Source organism: Simochromis diagramma, unplaced genomic scaffold (genome assembly GCF_900408965.1).
Source record: "Simochromis diagramma unplaced genomic scaffold, fSimDia1.1 OVJJ01000107.1, whole genome shotgun sequence".
NCBI classification, from domain to species: Eukaryota; Metazoa; Chordata; class Actinopteri; order Cichliformes; family Cichlidae; genus Simochromis; species Simochromis diagramma.
In genome coordinates this window covers 10,149,377-10,171,902 of record NW_024387209.1, presented here as the reverse complement: position 1 = coordinate 10,171,902, position 22,526 = coordinate 10,149,377, and the positions used below count along the sequence as shown (strand labels likewise).

General features: G+C 40.3%; 1 protein-coding gene across 4 annotated transcripts in view; it reads right to left on the bottom strand.

Annotated features, from left to right (window-relative positions):
- LOC120746322 (gamma-aminobutyric acid receptor subunit beta-3-like) overlaps positions 1-22,526 on the bottom strand; it is a 56,517-nt gene that overhangs the window by 22,908 nt on the left and 11,083 nt on the right. For 3 of the 4 annotated variants that reach the window (XR_005698823.1, XM_040051766.1, XM_040051768.1), the window contains exons 4-6: positions 9,729-9,949; positions 4,258-4,340; positions 1,908-2,045 (exon numbers count right to left, since the gene is read on the bottom strand). Coding sequence is in view for 3 of the 4 variants with exons in the window: in XM_040051766.1 (XP_039907700.1) it covers positions 1,908-2,045; positions 4,258-4,340; positions 9,729-9,949 (442 nt within the window). In the remaining variant the exon portion in view is untranslated. Of the gene's footprint in view, positions 1-1,907; positions 2,046-4,257; positions 4,341-9,728; positions 9,950-20,501; positions 20,507-22,526 lie in introns of those variants that run through there. The other variant, XM_040051769.1, reaches the window with a different exon arrangement.

The following is a 22,526-nucleotide window of genomic DNA, read 5'->3' as shown; positions in this document are numbered from 1 at the left end:
GGGCAGAGACACCCGCGTATGATGGTAAATGGAAAGCAGCCGCACGTGCAGTACAGACAGAGAAAGGTGCACGCGTGCTTCAACAGCATCTCAGCGTGAAAAAACAGAAAATAACGCAGAATGGCCACAACAGAAATGTTACGCACGCTTGAGAAGGCAAACAAAGAGTGATTTACTGTGCATGTCCTTTTCAGACCCAGCGTGGCACTTCCTCATGAGCATAACTTCTGTGAGAAATTACATTATTACTAAATGTCACACAGCTTTTTATTTCCGAGGCTCCGGAGAAGCCGCCTCTCTCGATGTGTCCCCTTTGACCAGATTATATGGTCGCTGGTTTCGAAATGTTCATAAACACTCTGCGTTCCGGCGTAAATGTACACATTCAGTAACAGTCTGATTCATTTTGGACCTCAGTGGATGGGCGACGTGTCAAATCAAAGTTCATGGAATATGATTGAAATGAGGATTACTTGTTAAAATAACTCCTCTACAGCGATCTGACACACATGAATTAGAACATGAAATGTGATACGGTAAATCCTTCATATACATTGACTTTACAAGTTGCCTTAACCTGTCATTTTGCCTTCTAACTATACTGAAACTCTTCCTCAGTGTTTCTTGTCATCCACATTTCATTAGAGGTTAAAGGTCATTAGATGATAAATAAGGTCTGAGATCTGCTGGCTCGTGGCAATCTGTTTATGCTTTGTGTTTCTGAAAGGGAAAAAAATCTGCCCACATATCGGACTATCACAATATTTGAATCACTGAATATCGGCTGGGCTCTAGCAGCAGGATGCTTTGTAGTGCAGCGGGAGATTTTAGCCCACAGAGAGTGAATATAGTAGGGTGTAACAGTATTAAAGTAACATCCTCATCCTCAAGTGTCACTGTATTGTGATGACAGTGAATGAAGCTATACAAATAATTCAAAAATGTTGATACAACTTTTATGTTAAGATACAATTTTCTTTCAAACCTACATCAATTTAGCTGTTTCAACATGAGCGATTTCTGAAAGGAACAACATTTTAGATCAGATCTGCAAACAGCTGTGTGACTGTTTAATATCATTTTTTGTCCCATCTTCCTCCCCTCAATCCCAGCTGTTCAGCAGGCTGCCTTGCCAGAGTCTGGTTCTGCCGGAGGTTTGTTTCCTGTTAAAAGGGAGTTTTTTCTTCCCACTGTCACCAAGTGGTCACTCATAGGGGGTTGCCTAGTTGCTTGGGCTTTCTCCCCATTATTTTAGGGTCTTTACCTTACAGTATGAAGCATCTTGAAAGGATTGCTGTTGTGGTTTGGGGCTATATAAATCATATCGTATCATCTATATAAAACTGAATTGAAACTGAGGTTTTCATAAATAATAACTACAAACTTAGACATTCACGTCTTTAATTATGACTATTTATTATTATTGTATTTGAAACCAATTTTTCAGGGGCTTCACAATCAGACTGCTGCAATCACACTGACTTGATAAGAGTCTTCAGCTACATTTCCTACTGATAGCACAATAACTGAACCATTACATCCATTAAACTTCACCTCTCTGGGTCAAGAACTGCCAGAAGTGGGCATGATATACTTTCTAATTTACCACATGTCCCACTTAAGCACCATTCCAACAAGCTCGCGTTGCCTACTGCTGCATGAGGGATACTTCAAAGACGGCGCATTTCCTCATTTCAATCCAATTAAAAGCACCAATATATATATTATATCTGTTGATATAAGATCAACAGACATTTTGGCATGTTTGCTGCAGAAACTGATGGAATAATCAGCTCCCGGAAACAGGCCAGTGCATGAAATGGACAATATGATCTAAAATGTCACATCCCCTAGTTAGCCTCACCGTGCATTATTCCCAGAGGTAATCCAGCTGATGAAGCATTTACCTGTGGAAAAGACTACGTTCTTGGACACCAGCTTGTAATCGACAATGGAGAACTGAGGCAACTCGATCCGTGTCACCCCCGTCACAGCCGACTCGCCTCCCTTCCAGTAGAACTCGATGTCGTCTGTGGTGTAGCCATCTGTAGAAGAAGAAGTGCGCAGACACACACACATGCACACCAAGGTGTAACCATCTGTCTAACCATCACTGGAGACCAAGACATGCAGTGTTGCTGATCATCCAACTGGGCTGTTATTTGGGAAGGAAATAAAAAAACACTTTTGAAGTTGTTTCCAAGTACCAGGCGCTTTTCTTAATAGCTTTACTTGGGGTTTGGAAAATGTCAGAAGAATTATAAAATAGACATGTCCAGTGCCATTAGCAGATCTTGCTTTAGTATTTTTGTGGGGATGATACCAAAAACAATATAAATACAAACATCTACAATGTGCCGAGACATTGGCTCTAACTAGCCTTAAACTCTATGTGTTCCTGATAAGCCTAATCCTATCCTGCCGTATTGTTGGCATGCCAGGTGTAAATCAGTGCCCAATCAGAAGGCTGACATGAAACCAAGTGGTGCCCTGAGGATGTCTGTAAAGGACGAGCAGAGACACTCACTGCTGCTAAGTGATACAGCATTCAAACGCTGAGGAGTTCTCACAAATAAATATGTGAAATGTCTAACTTAAATCTGCTTGAATCAATATTTTTATATCAACATAACACGTGTAATGGCATCCCAGTTATTCGTAATAACACACCCTACAGAGAGATGGGATGCCCTGTCTGTAACGAGCCCTTTTGTGTCTTTCAGCTCATTGTTTTGGCCCACGCCATCACGGTTTCGTGTCACTGTTTCTTATCAGCCCTGTTTAAAGCCACGATGGCCTGCTCGCTATCAGCACAAAACAGAACAGGGCCAAAGTCATTTGCAGCATTTAGCAGCTAAATGGCCACATATAACCTAATCTAACCTAACCTTGTTACTCTAAGTCAGTTGGTGATTCCTAATTGGCTGTAGGTGTGAATGTGAGTGTGAATTTCCCTCCATCTCTACATGCTCGCCCTATATAGGCTGGATAGGCTCCGGCACACTGGACCCTGAAATGGATAAGTAAACTGATTGTTAACAAAATATATCCAATCGGCCAATCGCATGACAGCAACTCAACACATTTAGGCATGTAGACATAGTCAAGAGCTGAGCTGATTGTGAGCACAGATTGAAGAAGAGAGATTAATTTAAGTGACTTTGAATTTTACACGGCTGTTGGTGTCTCACCGACTGATCTCAGTACTTCAGAAACTGCTGAGATTTTTCTACACAGTGATGAATGATCCGAAAAAGAGAAAACATCGACTGAGGGCTAAGTGTTTTGCACTATCATGTCAATATGGAATGTTTCCAGGACTTTGCTGAATTTGTGCCACAAGAAAGGCAGCTCTGAAGGCAAAATAGGGTTCAGCCTGAAACTGGCTAGGTGTACCTATTAAATAGGCCAATGGCCTAAAAGAGCTAAAAAATAGAGCGAATACTAGACTTACATTGGTTAGGTTAGAACAATAACCCCTGTGTTGTTCTGCATAATTGACACAGATTATGTAGACGTATGTTCAATATTATATTTGCTACAATAGAACCAGCAAGCAACCAGAGGAAAATGCATGACAGAGGGTAAAGTCTTGCACAGACTCCTTTTTTTTGAGGTTTTCTTTTATAGTCTCCAAAAGTAATTGTTATTTTGTCATCAATGTTACTTCATTACACCCACCAGGTTACTGACGAACTACTAAGGAGTTGTGTTAGGGTTGAATTTTAGCAGCAGGTTTCAGAAACTTGACGCTGTTACTTTTCAAAACTACTTTCCTACATGCATTTTAACCTTACAGTACTTCTGTTATAAGATTTACATTTGTAAAATAGGTGAAAATTCCATTTATAGAGGTAGAATTGAGTCTGAAACTATTCCTACCCTAAGTAGCACATGGCAACCTAGTGGATCTTTACGAGGTTAAATAAGGTGCAAACATTTGCAAAAGAAAGCATGACTTCTAACTAAATAACTGCACTAGATTGGTCTTTTAAACTTTCCAAAATCTTTATAGAAGTATAATATTGAATGAAATTTGCTAAGTATTTGTCATAGTCATATATACTACCCTCATCCATCTGGTACAGATTTAAAAGAAAGGCTACAGAACACAGAAGAGAAACACACACACAACCGCTGCTGTACCTCAGGTTGCACATTCTTTCATGCATCTGTAACATTTCACACATGAGACACTCTGCCTGTGCGTCGCTGTTGATCTGTCAAGCCCACAAGGTATTAGGCCTGTCTACTCACAGCTCTCTATCTCCAGAGTGCAGTTCTGTTCATCCAGAGGATACCTCCTGAGATCCATCATACATGCTGCTGTTGTAGTTATCCTGAAAAAGAAGGCATGGGGGGAGAGGGTATATTTTAGTTAACACATGTGATTTACTAAAATTGTTCTGAAAGACGGATCAGAAGGAGAGTGAAGATGTAAGGGATTTGAGGTGTTTTAAAAATAGCAATGCAGGTAAAGCAGTTACCTAACAGAATAAGGGACTGCGGGAATACAATTAGATTACAGCATTAAGGTGAAAGCACCTATCATCTTTAAAGGAAACCAAATGTCCATTTGCCTTTTCAACCTGTCCCTCAGCTGGTTTCATATTACTGGAGACTACTCGCATTGTCATCTTAAAATAAGATTATAGCACCACCTCCTAGTTAAAATGCTGACTGTGTAACTGTATACCTAATTAGACTATAGATCATACAAGACAAGCAACGAACATGTTTGCTTTTGAAACATTTTGTGCTCCCCTTTCACCAAAACTGTCCATCCCTCCATCCTGCGATCAAGTAAAAATTTGTAAAAATAAAAATGATATTAAGGAAATGCATCCTTCCCTGTTCAACTGAACTGGGTCATGAGGAGGTATCTGTGCCTTTTGTTTATCAGATGTGCGAGCTCAAACGACTGATAATCAGACAGTTAAAAAAAGCAGCAAAGTGAAATGCAAATTCAAAATGATTTAGGCTAAGTCTGGCCTGATTAAAAGCTGGCTGCTTGGCAGTTAGCCACTGGATGTATTCACTGAGCAAAGACTGAGATGAGGCTCCATTATGTGATATTATTATGCAGCAAAAATTACAGCAACATAATAAGAGGTCTTCAACAGTAACATTAACAGTAAGCATTACCACACATATTATAGATTATATGGACTTCCAACACATTTTCCAATACATGACACAGATTATCAATATCACTGAAGCTTCTCTGCTACCTTATCTCTTCATTTCATTATGGTAACAACAAGAAAAAAAAACTACCTACACTGTATTGATTAGCAGTTAAAAAAATTAGTTGATTTACATTAAATCATTAAAGTAACAGTTTTTAAATTAGAACATATTGAAAATCCATGGATTTGGGGACATTGGAGTCGAAGGCGTTTAATCAAAAAAAAAAAATGTTAGCTAATATAACCCAGTGACATGAAGTCCATTCTGAAATAACCAAATGCCTGTGTTACGGCTTTTTACTTATTTATTATTCATTACTGCATTTATCAAAAACACAAAAACTGTTGAAGTATCTCTTTTTATTTGGCATACAGCTAACTACCTAGCTAGCTAACTAGCTAGTCTGAGCTGTGGGCTTGTATTGAGCAAAAGAGAGTCCAATTGCTGATTTGACCAAATTTTCAAAAGACTCTACAGTAGCATGTGAACAGCCGCAAGGAAACTGTTGCTTCAGCTGGACAAACTAACACATGCAGCTAAATTCAGCCAACAAAGACTCAATGCACAATTTAACCCCATCAAAAATTCATGTAAAGGTACAGGAGAAGTCATACAAGCTATAAGACATTGGTATAGCTTTTGGGTTGGAAAAATAAACCAATGCAGAACTTTACCAGATCACTGCTGACCTATGTAAACACTTTCATTAGGAAGTTATGGGCTCATTCACTCATTTTGGGTCATACAGAATAAAACATTAAATCTGTATTTAAATCTCAATCACGCTGTGTTTCAAACAGCAGGATTATCCCTGGTACTCTGAGTGTTCGGTATCATGGTCAGACCTGCCCCTCCTTGTCACACTGGATTTTTTAAACCAAGACAGCAACAACAGAACCCTCATTTCAAGGTTTCAAAATGATACTTCAGAAACCAGTTTATAACTTCAAGGTATAACTGGGTCAATCCTTAATACCATCTATTTGAGTAACAAATAATGTTAGGCTAACAGTACTCTTGTGCCCTCGAGTAGTCTGTATTCAATGCAAATTCAATTGCTAGCCTATTATCTTACTACTACAGTATCCCAAAGACTTTAGTAAGGAAGCTAACATTAACTTGTAGAAAAGATCTTCTGAAAAGTGAATAACTCTTTGACTGTATCTTGTGTCAGAGTGAATGGGATCCTGTGAAACTAAAGCCCGAAATTGTACAGTTCCGTTTTTATCATTTTACCAAAACTGTTCCAGGTTTTGACTGTAGTACAATACGAATCTGTATTCTGCATTTGGGGCACCACAAGCTGCTATCAGGAGGGCTGAGTGTGTGATTGGTTTTAAACAACTGGTAGTTGCACATTTTTTACCTTTCATTTAATCTTTCTTTAAATTACAGACAGTTTCTGTAAAATGCAATTAATAGACCATATTTGCAAAAATGACAAACAGCATTGTGGCAAAATGCAACTTACAATGTAAATACAAACTGCTTTTGAGAGCTTAAAATTGTATTTTTTGCTGCTTTCCCTAATAAACAGCAAACACACAAATACAGAGTGGCTGCCTTGAAACCACGATAAAAATCTGCATTCAACATATCACTCAGCTCTATCTGGCATTCATTTATGTAACAGTTCATATCACAAACACCACGTCACACGTCTCCCTCTCCTTTTGATCTCTTAAAGCACTGAGAGGTCTATAAGTAGTCCACAGGGCTAAATGCTATGAACTCCACTTGCATAATCAAGCATAGCTGCTTGACTATAAAGTATGAACACTGACACATGCAAATGCAAGTGTGCAAGTGCACACACACACAGACACACACATGTTTTTGCTTTGCTCTAATAATTCAAAGCTTGCATCCATAATAACAGGTCACACTAGCTCTTCTGAACCTGCTTGTCGAAAAGATCAATGGAAATTCAAAACAAGGGCTTTATGAAACAAACATCAAACAATAGCTGAAGGCTGAACTTTGCATTGTGGATCATGTCTAACCTGTCCGCACTTCTTGCCGTAGATGAACTCTAACGGCAGCCCTCTTTAAAAATAAAATAATAAAAATGCTAACACTGACATGCCCTTCAGCATGACACAAAATCCTCTCAGCTGCTGCAGGACTGTGCCAAAACAAGGCTTTGAACACAAAGAATTAACTTGGCTCTGAAAAACATTAGGGAATATTCTTGACCCTGATCATCCTTTTGTTGCTTTTTGCGTGATAAGTGTTGCTTATTTGCAGGGCCCAGAATTGTCCAGAACAGCTTTCATGGTTACTGTTGACTTTGTGAGTTTGATTTTGATTCAGTTTACTTATTGTTTTATTTTGAAGGTTAGAACCCATGTGATTTTCTGTGATTGCACTATCATTTGTTCTTTCCCTTGGTAGGGTCTGATTACGTTCACCTGTTCCTTATTACCCTTTTCTCCGCTTGTCAGGTTGTGCTCTCTTCTCAGTCTTGTTCTCAGGTCTTCTCTATTTTTGGATTTGGGATTTTTAATAAACCTGCCTTATGCAGTTCTTTTGTTATTATTTTTCTGACTATATATAATCATAGGAACTTTTCATCATTTCATTTATCTAAATATAGAGGCTCATTTTAAGAAAAATTATTTTGAAGGATAAGGTTGCTGTCACTCTGTATTTTCCTCTATGAAATAAAATGACCAAAATCAACAATGCTTTCGAGTGTATTGTATTACTTTTAGACTGCTTAACTTTGTCTTTGAAACGCTAAGCCCTACTTTTGATGAAAGTATGTGTCACAAAAAATTAGTAGAATTTTTAAATTATATATACAAAAACCTCAATATTCTCCTTAAACTCTAAAATAGTAGTATTTGCAAGGGACTATTTTTAAGTGGAGGATTAATACACACTTGGTGTTCTTCTGAGTGTTTACTGCAGCATAATGATGTATGTGGGATTCAAAATAAACTGCAGTGCACATCTATGGTAATCAAGGCAGGTGTCATGCAGTGCAACAGCGTGGTTCTCTGATATGTTTTTAATTGTTTGGGGCCTCAACGACACTTAATGGCACCAAAGATTAAGCTATATGAAACTTTAGCTATATAGCAAGTCAAGTGGGATCAAGTTTGCATAAGCTGTGGATTTGATAACAACAGGAAAATGACATTGTTGTTAGAGCGAGAAACTGAGGCGGGTGCGTAAGGGGAATATCCACTGCTAACAAAACTAGAAGGAGCCCTTTTTTATTCATAACATCAACTCAGTTAAACTTCTGGAATATCGATCTGGTCAGTTAAGAAGCAGAGGGGGTTGTTAATTAGTTACAACTGTACTGCCGTTGATTAAATTAACAACAGGTGCACCAAAGGGGCAACAATGAGACAACCCTGAACACCGGAATGGTTTTACAGCCACTGACATTTTTCCGCTCCTTATCTTTTCTGACTGTTTTTTCATTAGTTTTGCATTTAGCTAAGGTCAGTCTCTCTGCTGGTAGCATGAGGCGATACCTGGACCCTACAGAGTTTGCACAGGTAGTCCAACTCCTGGAGGATGGCACATCATTACTTGTCGTTGTCAGAAGACTTACTATGTCTCAAAGCACAGTCTCAGGAGGAGACTGGAGATTTCATAAAACAGGCAGTTACTCTGGAGCTGGACATGGCTGTAGAAGGTCCTTAACCCATCACCCGGACTGGTATCTTCTTCTTTGTGCAAAGATGGACAGGATGAGCAGTTCTAGAACCCTAAAAAATGACCTTCAGCAGGCCACTGGTGTTAATATCGCTGACTAAGCAATCAGAAACAGACTTCATGAAGGTGGCCCGAGGGACCAACGTCCTTTAGTGGGCCTTATTCTCACTGCCCAGCACTGTGGTGCCTGATTGGCATTTGCCATAGAATAGTATAATTGGCAGATTCTGGCCAATTGTCATCAATGAGAGCAGTTTCAACCTGAACACCAGGCTGATGTCACAACACTCTGACTGCAATTAGGTATCAGGATGAAACCCTTGGACCGACTGTTAGACCCTGTGCCTGTGCAGTGGGTCCTGGGTTACTCCGGGTGCACAACAATGGTGAGAGTAGGCAGGGACTCAAGATTACCACTGACTCTCATGTTCATACAACCTAAATTCAATGGAACAACTCTGTGGCATTATGTTTTAGTCCATCCAACACTGCTAAAATGCACCTCAGATTGTCCAGGAACTCAGTGAGCCCTGGTCCAGATCTGGTTGGAGATCTCCCAGAACATCATCCATCATCTTATTAGAAACATGCCCAACATTGTCTGGTATGCATACAAGCATGTGGGTCCATACAAACTACTGAGAACCATTTTGAGTTGCAACAAGGAAATTTTGGCAAAATAAACCACCATTTTTTTTTGTAGTTGCAAGGAGGTTGCCGTCCTACTTTTACTCTAGTGTGACTGAGTCATAAGATAATGTACAACATGGAATCCTGAGAATGCTAACATGTAGCCCAGTCAAAAGTCCCACTGTCTCATTAAGAAGAAGACCTGCGAAGATAATGCGGTGACAAGCAGAACACACCTGAGTCCATAGAGGACAGTCCCATCTGGATGCAGGCGGATCATGCGGTTTTTGACTGTGACTCCATGGACGAAAGACTTCTTGTCATTGAGAAAGTAGGTGTCGGGGACCCAGAGCTGGTCAGCAACCCTGTTGTCAAGTGTCAGGTTGAGAGGGATTCCCACATAGGCCAGGCGCTTGTCCCTCCAATACTGCTGGAAATACATAGTCAATGTGTAGTCCTGTGGATAGAAAGAGAAAAAACACAATAAAAGGTGGGTACAGCTTATTGTTACATGTTATACAGGCAATCACTTCAGGTTTTCTTTCACAGGAAACAGCAGACATTAAAAAGCAACATGAACAGCTTTTGAAGGAGTGTGGGCCAACTGGTTCACACACACACTCTAGCCAAATTCTCTCAAGTGCCTTTGCCCTGTCTTTTGCAGTACAGTAACCAACACAGTAATGTGCCATTGTACAACAGTGTGTGGGAAGGCTGACTCATGTAGCTGCAGCTTTATTGAAAAAAAATCAAAGAAAATTTCACCTGATCTTCAACTAATTTTTCTCCCGTGGTTGAGCATTCCTCATATAGGCACAGTGATTCACAAAACCTCCAAGTTGACCTATAACAACAGCCCAGAAGCTTTTTAAACATACGTTCCCTTTCATTAAATTCCAATGGGGTGACACTTAGGCTGTTAAAACACAGTGAATTATTGTCATCTCTGTTCCAGTGGCTGTTTTCTCTCAACGCGCTTTAGTTGAATGCAGCTCTTCTGTTATTCTCCATAGGCGAAGGAAATGGAAACACATGCTTTAAGTAACACTTTATTGTTCTATCCTCTAAGGTCAGTGCTTATTTGTTAGTCTAACAGGCATTTTGCAACTACCCAAATGCAATCAAAAAGAACTTTATCTCTAGGGTTGCACTGCAGTATGCAAAGTTTTTGAAGTTCTTTAACTATATTAGTAGATCAAGTTTGCTGTTAAAATATATCACATACTCTGTCTTACAAATAAGATGAATTTATAATGCATACTTGTTCAATCAAATACAATCTAAGTTTGTGTTTGTTTCAGCATACACAGTCTGGCATGATCACTAGATTTTGGTGGTACAGTGATTATATTTTACTCCTCCCTATCCTTTGATTTTTCTGAAAATCGACAGTGCCCCTTATGATCCCGTGTGCCTTATGTATGAAGTCAGCTTGTGTTTACTGACCTCGAAACGATTTTATGTCGTACACGGTGCTCGAAAATCTGTCAAATGTTTCAGTTCGACTTTGCTAAGCTACGAAGCCGCACCGCTTGATGGATTGTCGGAGCATTACGGCTACCGTAGGCAGGCACCTCGCGGAGTGATACGTACTGTGCTTCAACATAATATTACCGTATTGTGTGTGTATAACCGCTTAAGTTTTGTGGATATTACACGCCTACAGCACAGCCAGGGCTAATCTAAAGAAGGGCATCAAAAAAGCCAAACACCATTACAAAAGGAAGGTAGAAGAACACTTCTCCAACTCCAACCCCCGACGCATGTGGCAAGGACTCCAGACCATCACAGACTACAGGACCACCAAACCCTCCCCCGCATCCTCTGATGTCTCCTTCCTCAACGAGCTCAACAATTTTTATGCTCGTTTTGAGCGAGGGAACCCCACAACCACAACCAAAGCAGACGTGACGCCAGACCACCAACCTCTGACTCTCTCCCCCACCGATGTAGGAGCGGTGCTGAGCAGGATCAATGTCCACAAGGCTGCAGGTCCTGATGGCATCCCCGGGCGTGTTCTCAGAGCGTGTTCTGGGGAGCTTGCAGGAGTGCTCACAGACATATTCAATCTGTCCTTGGCCCACGCTGTGGTACCGGCCTGCTTCAAATCCACCTCCATCGTCCCGATACCCAAAAACTCCAACCCATCAAGCCTCAACGACTACCGCCCAGTAGCACTCACCCCCATCATCACTAAGTGCTTAGAGCAGCTGGTCCTAGCACACTTCAAATCCTGTCTCCCCCCCACCCTGGACCCCCACCAATTCGCATACCGCCAGAACAGGAGCACAGAGGATGCAGTCTCCATCGCACTGCACTCTGTCCTCTCACACCTGGACAACAACAACACCTACGCCAGAATGCTGTTTATAGACTTCAGTTCAGCGTTCAATACAATCCACCCCTCACAACTCATCAGGAAACTGACAGACCTGGGCATCAGTTCCCTCATCTGCAATTGGTTACTGGACTTCCTGACCAACCGCCCCCAACATGTCCGGCTGGATAACCACTGCTCATCTACCATCACAATGAACACCGGTGTACCACAAGGCTGTGTGATGAGCCCTTTCCTCTACTCCCTCTTCACCCACGACTGCAGACCGGCTGATGGTTCCAACACCATCATTAAGTTTGCAGATGATACCACGGTGATTGGCCTCATCAGTGACAACGATGAGGCTGCCTACAGGGAGGAGGTGGATCGTCTGGCTGAGTGGTGCGACACAAACAACCTGCTGCTTAACACCGAGAAGACCAAGGAGCTCATCGTGGACTACAGGAGGAATGCTGACCCACATCCACCTATCCACATTAAGGGGACGGCTGTGGAGCGTGTGAGCAGCTTCAAGTTCCTGGGAGTCCACATCTCCGAGGATCTCACCTGGACGACCAACTGCTCCAAGCTGGTCAAGAAGGCTCACCAGCGCCTCTTCTTCTTGAGGACTCTGAGGAAGAACCACCTGTCCTCAGACATCCTGGTGAACTTCTATCATTGCACCATCGAGAGCATCCTGACCAACTGTATAACAGTCTGGTACGGGAACTGCTCTGCCTCGGACCGGAAGGCGTTGCAGAGGGTCGTGAAAACTGCCCAGCGCATCGCCGGAGCACCACTTCCTGCCATAAAAGACATCTACAGGAAGCGGTGTCTGAAAAGGGCTGGGAAAATCATCAGAGACCCCAGTCACCCATCACATGGACTCCTCACCCTCCTGCCCTCTGGGAGGCGCTACAGGAGCCTCCGGACTAAGACCACCAGGTACCAGAACAGCTTCTTCCCCACAGCTGTCAGACTCCTGAACTCTGCCTCCTGACATCTGACCCACGTTAAAACATGGACTGAACATACACACACCCACAATGGACAACTGTACCCTCAAACACACAATAATAACATGGACTGAACCACCACTCACAACCACCAGCACTTTATATAGCCTCTGTAGAAATTATATCTCACTTATCATAACTGCACTACTGTATAGCTCTGTAATAATCATTCTGTACATACGATAATTTTTAACCCTACAATTGTTTACAACTTGCACAGTTCCCATTTCTGTATAGCTGTATATCTCAGATTTCTGTAAAGTTATTTATTTCATATTCTGTATAGTTTTTCATATTTATATCCTGTTCATAGCCTGTACATAGCTTGTGCTCACTACAGCCTGTACATACTTATAGTTATAGAATATTCACAACATACTTCACACCGTGTACATTATAACATTCCATAATAGACCCATTTCTGTAATATACTCACATATCTATATTATTGCTATTATTTATTGTAATATATCTATATCACTAAAGCACTTCTGGATGGATGCAAACTGCATTTCGTTGCCCTGTACCTGTGCATGTGCAATGACAATAAAGTTGAATTCTATTCTATTCTATTCTATTCTATATTATACATGGTTATGCTGAGGATATGTCTGCCAATTTCCACTGGAAATGCCCTTTGGTTAAACTGTCAGCAAGGAATTTGCATTTGCACTGATAATCTTTTATATAACTTTAATGCACTTAAAAAAGCTGCTTGTTTAAGTGAAAATACATTGATGGGATTTTTTTTTTTGTACTAATAAAGTTGTGGAGTTGTAAAGTATTTTGTCTAGTGTCAATTATATCGTCAGTTTTATCGTTATTGCAAATTTTGAAATGTATATCGTGATAAATATTTTTGGTCATATCGCCCTGCTCTAATGCCAGTACACCAATATGGTGAACCAAGTATCCAGCATTAGCATTTATAGCACTGTCAAGATTAATGTGCTAGCATGCTGCCGTTTTTTGCTAATTAGCCTAAAGTGCAAGGTAGGCTAGCTACGGACAGCCTTAAAAAAGTTGCTAACATAAATGTCTTTGTCTGGATAAATACTGGGAAATTATTTATTTCATATAATATAAATCAGCATTAAGTGCATGTTCAATAAATACACATTGTTTCTCAAGTTTATGAGTAATTATGTTAAAAAAACAAACAAACGAAAAACAGTTCTCTGTTCTCTGAAAAAAAAAAAGCCACAAACTCAAACGAAATCTCACTCTGTGACTACGTTTTGCAGCATTTGCATATACTGAAGTGTTTATGTAATAGTAGCTCTTGTGTCTTTCTGTATAAAGCTCACCATCTGGCACACAAGTCAAACAATTACTGGCAAGAAGTACTTAAAGCCCAGCCATGGGTACACTCATAGCCCTGCGAAAATCCAACATTTAAATACTGTTGTGTAAGTAAATACTTTTGTTTTGCTTTGATTCGAGCCGTATTTGACCAGTGCAGAAGCAGCAGCAACGATAGAGGACAGAGCCCCTCCCTCCCTCCACATCACATAATCCACTTAACCAAGCTAACAGTCCCTCTCCTCTATTTCTGTGTTTCTGCACCTCTCCCCCCTTTCTCTCGGTCTCTCTCACTCTCTCTTTCTCGGGGCAATGCCATGATCTTCCCTCTTTACCTGCTGTGACGTTGTAATGAAACCAGCCAGCACCAATCTGGCACTGGTAGAGGCACACATGTCCGTGTGGTGCTGCAGTTTTCAGGTTTACCGAATGGCAACAACAAGAACCAACCCCCCCCCCCCAAAAAAACCAAAAAAACAAAACATGATTATAACCGTCCAGTGTGATGAGCACAGCTTTCCAAAATGTTCATGTGTGACAGAACTGTTACATAACCCAAGTAGTTGTTTGTCTCTTTGCAAGCGCCTGAAACACTGTGTTACTAATGCATACAAAATGCTCGAGGTTTTGCATTTTCATGACGAGGGGGGGATCATACATTTATGCAAATTGAGGCGACTGACTTTGTGTTAAATAATTGCTTTCTTTTCACTTGCTCTTCACAGTCAGTAAATATGGTTTCCAGGTTTGGTTAGAGCACAGAGATGTAAAAGTGAAGGGCTTAGTCAGCACAGGATACAGATTGGGCCCACAGCATGACAAGGAAAGCTCGATGGCTCTGAGCCATAAATGTATAGTGGTGGAACCAAGGCCTCTTTGGTAGTCTCTCCTCTCAATATTGCCATATGATGGTTTTTACAAATTATGCGGCATAATCAGGTAGCAATGACTTTTTGCGGTATTACCATCTTTAAAACAAGCCATTGCCAAGCACAGGATTCGGTGATTCTGTTTAAAGTATGGTACTTATATCTTTAAAATATTACTGTATCAAAAGTTGGAACAGATCTCAGAATTTCTTTACTTATTTATCATGCAGAAATATTGTTAAAAAAGGATTAATCTTTGTGTATGTTTACCGCCACATTCTTTCTAGCGTCTGTGAGGGAGCTCTGGTATGCTCATTCACAATTTCGCATTTGTATCATTGGACTATACTAGTGTAGCTTTGCTGTTTCACAGTTCAAAATAATCCTTGTTGATCTCATACTGATCTGTGGTGAAGCCCTTCAGTTTATCCTCTGCCTGAAGCAAGCTGTTTTATTTCCCCTTCCTCTCCATTAAGCTAGCTTTCTCCTGATTGGTTCAAACATAAGAACAGTGGGTGCATGGGGCACCTGTGCTCACAGCCAGAGCTGTGTGCCTGAGATGACCATAGCGTCTCTCACTGGTATCAGCCATGAGCAGAAGAAACCAGTGCAAACTGAAAGCCTAGAAAAGTCTGAAGCCCAAGTTCCATGTTTAACATCAACGCCCACCAGTGTAATAGGAGTAAGGAGAACAAAGACGCCTTTTTAAAATGCAGCACATTTTATGTTTGCTTGAAGTCTGTATTCCAGATTGAAGATCAAGCAACAGTCATATAAAAGCAATGACTGCAAAAATAAGTTGCTTTAAATCAGCTCCCTAATTTTGGAACTGCTAAACAACTGTGTAAAAGGCATCTTTCACTAAGCAATTTAGATTTGTAGATTTCAAAAGCATGACAAAGTCTTCACATGTTAACACATAATGGAACTGAACTCTAAAGTCTTATAATTTCTGAAATTATACCTGAAATTATAGCAGGTCTGTAAACTGGAACAAAGCCACAACCCTGCCTATAAGTGGTTAGTAGTATTTTTCTCAGTTAAATCGAACACACTAAAGAACAGAACCTTAAAAAAAATTATAGTAAATACTCTTTATAATCTGGACTGTGCCATTTTACACTGAATACCAGGAGACATTTCAAAGCAGCCAAGCCTCTAATTTTAAGCCTTACCAGTCCCCAAATACATCATATAAAACAAATCACCAGTGGTCCAGTTCTTACAAAAGAGCGAACTATACATAGAAGCTAAAACTGCATTTTTCTCCAGTTTTAAACACTTTCACTTTAGCTTGATTTCTTTGGCCTCCAGAAGTTGCCATTTGATGCCGTTACAGCCATTTAGATGATCTACCACTAAAATGCTCCTCCTTTGTTCTCGGAACTGATGGTGGCACGAGGAGGAGGTGACAACAGGGTCTCAGAAACATGATGTCGGTATCTGTGACTACTTTCTCTTATTCCAGAGACGCACACAGCACTGGCAGTTAAATATGCTGTCAGTGCTATGCTGCTATATTTGCATTTAATCCTTTTTCAGTTCTTTAAATGACAGGAAAATAAATTCCTGTCATTTTTTAGGAATTTGTGACATAGAGGGCAATAAGTGTTATCAGTCAAAGTCCCATTAAAGTAGTCTACACAGCCTGATCCCAGCAGGTGGTGGAAATTAAATTTGCTGTATGAATCAGTACCATAGACGGTCCCCCTCCGTCTGCTCCATTACCGCCGTAACTTTACTCCCAGTAAATGACGCCCTATCTCCTCCCCCCCTCCCTGGGAGTAGTATCATGCATGAGGTTTCTATCTCCTGGCGGAGTGTCAGCAGGTGGGCAGCCCAGTGAGCACCTCGTAAGACATGAATGATTCACATCCATCGTGTAGCCTGTGCAAACAAGGGATCCTCATCAATCTTGCATGGAGACAATCAAAATGAATATCATATGAGGATGAATACAGCTTTGCGTTACCTGCTCTGGGACAATATTTTCTGTTTTTTTTAAATGTGATTTTTTTTATATTTTGTACTGGGACTACAGATTATGAATTATTGGCATGTCTCACGACACTTCAATTCCCACAATGCCGTGCTTTACCACTGTTGTTTGATTATTCGCGTATGTTTTCCACAGAGATAATGACAGTGACCAGTGGAAATGATTTCCAACGAGCCTCAATTATTCAATTAGCTCGACTGGATAATCACTCCCAATTCAGGCTGTGTGAGAATTCAGATAAGCAACATTTTGGCTGTGAAATGACCCAGATTCAGCGTAATCTGTCTTTCTTGCTCTCTCTCTCTCTCTCTACAGCACTAGCATCTGAACTTTTATAGCATCTAGGAAATATGCTGTTTGTCACATGTCACTTACAGTCACTTGCATATGCTCCAATTAGCACATCACAGAGTGCACCACAATAGAACAAAAGGAAAAAACAAACATGCTAATAAACTGAAAAAGAGAAGACGGATCATTGTTCCATCTGACACTTATCGAAAGTGTCAGACTTCCCCATTGAAAAATAAATTACTCAAGATTTTCCCCTGACTTAACTTCCCATTTTGGTGCACGAGAGGAAAAACGTTGGCATGATATGTAATCACTGTGTACTCCATATGAACCCCCGTATGGTAAAGCAATTTGAGTCCATTTGATGTATTTTTTTCGAGCTCCCCTGGGGGACGGCCCTGAGGCACCGTACCACTGCAGTGCGGGGGAATCCCTCAGCGAGTTCCTATCCCCCTCCTCCTTCAACTGCCATAGAATGGTAAAAATAGCGCTGTCTCTAGCTCAAACACAGGGAGGTGATTGAATTGGACTTTTTCCTCTAAATGACAATTTTGCCCTGCAATTTATAGGATAATTTCCTCACTGTCTAATATCGTATGATGCATTGCCTCATAACAAAAAAAGAGGGGAAGGACAAAGGGAAGAACGACGGAGAACAAATAATGTACAAACATTTTTCTCCCTTATGAACAGCCATTATGACTCTGCGCCACATAATGTACCTGCGTACAGATTGTTCTTGCTTTATTTATTGGGGTCTAGCAAATTGTTTCTCTTAAATTGATGAACAATTCAATGGAATCTGTTATTTTAGACACTATTTGATCCATTTCTGCCCTTCCCAGCATCGTAATTTAGCTTTTTCTTTTGTTTTACTAAACAGGGTCCTACAAGTTTGCTGTATGCTTAAATAACAGATGTGGTTAAAGAAGGCAGCACTCAAGGGCAAAACCAGTTATTATCTGCCAGAGATTAGGCATTACATGTTAGGCCTGAATAGACAGGATATAAACATTAGCTTGTTATCTCCTGGTTCAGTCTAAATAATCTATGCATAAAAAGAAAGAAAAAAGGACACATGAAGGAATGATTTGAGAAACTTTCTTCTTTTTGTAGCTTAAGAAGCGTCACAGTGCTGAAAATGTGCAAACTTTTACATTTTCTTGTATTTTGCATTTTGTCTGTGTGTGTAGTCACCTGGGCTATATGTAGTAGGACGTGAACCTGTTTTCCACCAGATATCAGCTCGCAGACGATCTCCAGAGCGCATCCAGCAAGCTGCAGTCCACGACTTTGCACTTGGACTGTCCAACCACAAGATTCTGAAAAATTAGCTAGTAGATCATTGATGGACACCACAGAGGGCCGTCAATGACTAGAAGGGGAGACACAACGCACGACAGGGCCAAGGCTACCCATCTGGCAGTATCTGAACTTTCAAAATTAGAGCACCAGCAGATCTCTAAATAATAAAATGCTACATGCACCACAACCAGGACTGGCATTATTTTTAATATATCAAAACCAAGAATTAAATAAAACTTTATTCTTTATTTTTGTAACACTTTATTTTATTAAAAACATTAATTGGAAGACAATTATGCTAGCACTCATGTATCTGTTAAAGTCTAGTATTTTCCGACCACTATATTGATTAGCCCAACCATAAATCATTAGGCTCCAGTCAAAGGGAACACCTTCTTCTTCACTGACCTCCCGCACATACTATATTTGTCCATAAAGCTTCTGATTGACTGTCACATCCCCTTCACTGAGTCCCACAATGGACTTCTACCCTTTAGAATGGCATTTTAGAAATTAGGCTTTATTCATGCCTTCATTAACAAGCTGAAAAAAAAAACAAGCTATTAAAAACACAACTTTCCAAGTCATGTAATCGAATCATACAAAACTAAAGAGATAAAATTGTAAATAATTCTGGCTAACAAATAGCAAGCTGTGTTAATCAATAGTGAGCTAATAAAAAACAAAATAGACAACTGATAACTGGATGAGCTCAGACAGCATTAGCATGAGTAGGGCTGGGCTATATCATACCGTTCACGGTAATACCGGTGTAATGTTGGGCAACGATAAGAAAATGAAATATCGCGATAGAATATGGGTAAAACGCGCAAGCGCAGTGCCTTTGTTTACATACGCACATGGCGGCGACTCAGAATGAGAAGAGCGAAAGCGGGTCATTGAATGAAACGGATGAACCAGAATTGGTTTGTAAAAATGCTGCAACTTCAGTGGTGTGGAATTGGTTTGGCTTTCATCCGTCAGATACACAACCGTCAGATATTTTTGGTAGAGCATGCTAGCGGGCCCGTCGTTATTACCGTGTTTTTTGGAAAATACGGCACACTTAAAATCAATCCTTTGATTTTTCTGAAAATCGACAGTGCCCCTTATAATCCCGTGTGCCTTATGTATGAAGTCAGCTTGTGTTTACTGACCTCGAAATGATTTTATGTGGTACATGGCAATCGAAAATTTGTCAAATGTTTCAGTACGACTTTGCTAAGCTACGAATCCGCACTGCTTGATGGATTGTCGGAGCATTACGGCTACCGTAGGCAGGAGCCTCGCGGAGTGATACGTACTGTGCTTCAACATAATATTACCGTATTGTGTGTGTATAACCTCTTTTTAAGTTTTGTGGATATTATACATGGTTATGCTGAGGATATGTCTGCCAATTTCCACTGGAAATGCCCTTTGGTTAAACTGTCAGCAAGGAATTTGCATTTGCACTGTTAATTTTTTATATAACTTTAATGCACTTAAAAAAGCTGCTTGTTTAAGTGAAAATACATTGATGGTTGTTTTTGGGTTTTTTTGCACTAATAAAGTTGTGGAGGTGTAAAGTATTTTGTCTAGTGTCAATTATATTGTCAGTTATATCGTTATCGCAAATTTTCAAATGTATATCGTGATAAATATTTTTGGTCATATCGCCCTGCTTTAAGCATGAGACACTCTGAAGGCTTGAAGTTTGCATTTTGACTGCTGGTATCTTAGTTTCTGAGAACTGATATTCAAATATAGTTAGACAAGGAGGTACAATGCTAAGTTATCAACAAACACTACCCTTCATGAACTTTAGTATTGTAATATTACTGTAACCGTAATATTGTTACATCACGAAACAATAAGTAGTCCTAATTAGTAACAGACTAATAAGCAAGCGAGTGCTGGGAGTTCACCATGTTAACTTGTAGTTAAACTGTCAGTCACTGTGAAACACATTTCATCATATGGGCCACACCTTCAAATGGGCCAAACCAGTAAAACAATCACATAATAAACTGTAAAACAGAAAAACTAGATGTTTAAAAAAAAAACAAAAAAACAAAAAAAACCAGTTTATAACTATTCACCTGGGCCACAGCAATAATTTTAACAAACCTGAAACAGCATAGCCCACGTGACTTCACTGCAATTGTCAAGCCGTCCAGTGGGTCAAACTAGACATTTTAGTGGACTATTTCCCGTCCCCACATATTATCTGGACCACATATTTGACACCCATTAAAAAATGTTTTTGAAAAACCAAAAAGAAAAGAGTCACTGTAGTTAGTGAGACGTGAAGCAGCAATGCAGCAGCTCTCTATTCTATCATCTCCTGTGATAATCAATGAAAATAGCAATTTACAATAGCATTGGGCTCAGATAGTAAGCCAAACCGTGCTACTGGCAAACAACTGATCTGCTCAGCCAACCATTACTAGTGGCAAGTGAGTGGAGGTTGATAGTCCATTTTCAATCAAGTGAATTAATAAGACTCTGAAATGAAAATGAAATACTTGCTTCTTGCTATCTGCTTGTCTTCTATTAAAAGTTTAGCATTAGCATGAGGCACTGACAGCTAGCCAAATTATGTAGCTGCCAGACAGCAACTCAGAGATATTTTCACAACTTAATCATCAACACAACTGCCACTGTTACTAGAGGCGAGTTAGCAGAGGCTTTTAATTTCTTTGGATGAAAGCAAGGTATGCTGGGTTTTACTGGAGCTAGACTGAGGGCAGGAACCTTTATAGGCTATAAAGGTCTTAGCATTAAATTATGCTGTTGAATATATTGTTTTGACTAACAGAGCTTAAGACAAGTGTGACTTTTCATCAGTCTGGTTTGTAGTTTTTAATTCAATAAAAAACAAAGTGTAGTGATATCAGCAAAACTCTATCCTGCCTGCTTTAAATCTTATATAGCCTTTGCTATGTCAATTACAGTGACCATACTTAGGCTTTTGACTGATGACCTTTGCAATAATCAACATCATAAATCCAGCTTATAGTTTACCTGCCCTTTCTCATTTGCTACAACATAATGTCTGCTTGACTGGCAAAGAGAAAGGAAATGAAGCTGGCGCCTGTCAGATTCGAATTCCCCAAGCCCATGCATTGAAGTGTCTGTCTTAAAGGTGTATGCAAGGCTCAATGTTCTCCGGAAGGGACAGCCACCCCTCCTGAAATCACACATAAGACCAGGAAATGCCCGCTCTGCTTATTCTAAATCTTAGTGATCATCACTTCATCCTACAGTGCGCTCTCTCCCGAGGCCAATTACATTCCATCAGGCAGGAAGCCGGATGCCGGATAAAAGACATGGGGGTATATTAAGCCACACTCGAAGCACAGAGAAAAGATACGCTGTTGCTACATAGCTAGACCTACATAAGATAATGAGGATGACATAGTTAATGCATTGGCAACATCTGACTCCAAGATGTATTTTATGCAATAAGACATAGATGTGGTTGGCACAACAATTAGACCTTAGACCGTTTGTGTGACTTAATTAATGTTAAGCAAACAGGAACTCCACAATTGACAACCAGAGAAACCTGTGAAATGTGAAGGCACTTGTCAAGGCAAACAAATCAAAAGGGCTCGTTGTGTTGCTGTTGCTGTTTAAAAAAAAATGAAAAAAACAAACCGAGCAGGCAGCAGGAACATTTGGAGAAACAGCAATGGAGCTGGAGATCTTTTCACCTCTCCATAATGACTGGGTTTTTTTCTACTTTTCGACACCCACACGCAAGCGTGGGTGTACGGATGACTAGGTTGTTCAGCCTGTTACTGAAACTACATTCACAGTGCAGACTCTGACCATTTGTGCGTGCAGGGACCTGCACCTTCATTGAGCTGTAATTTAATTTCCTGTGATGACTTTCATAAGGTACACGTAATGGGTTTGGATATAAAGACCTTGATAGCTCTTACTGC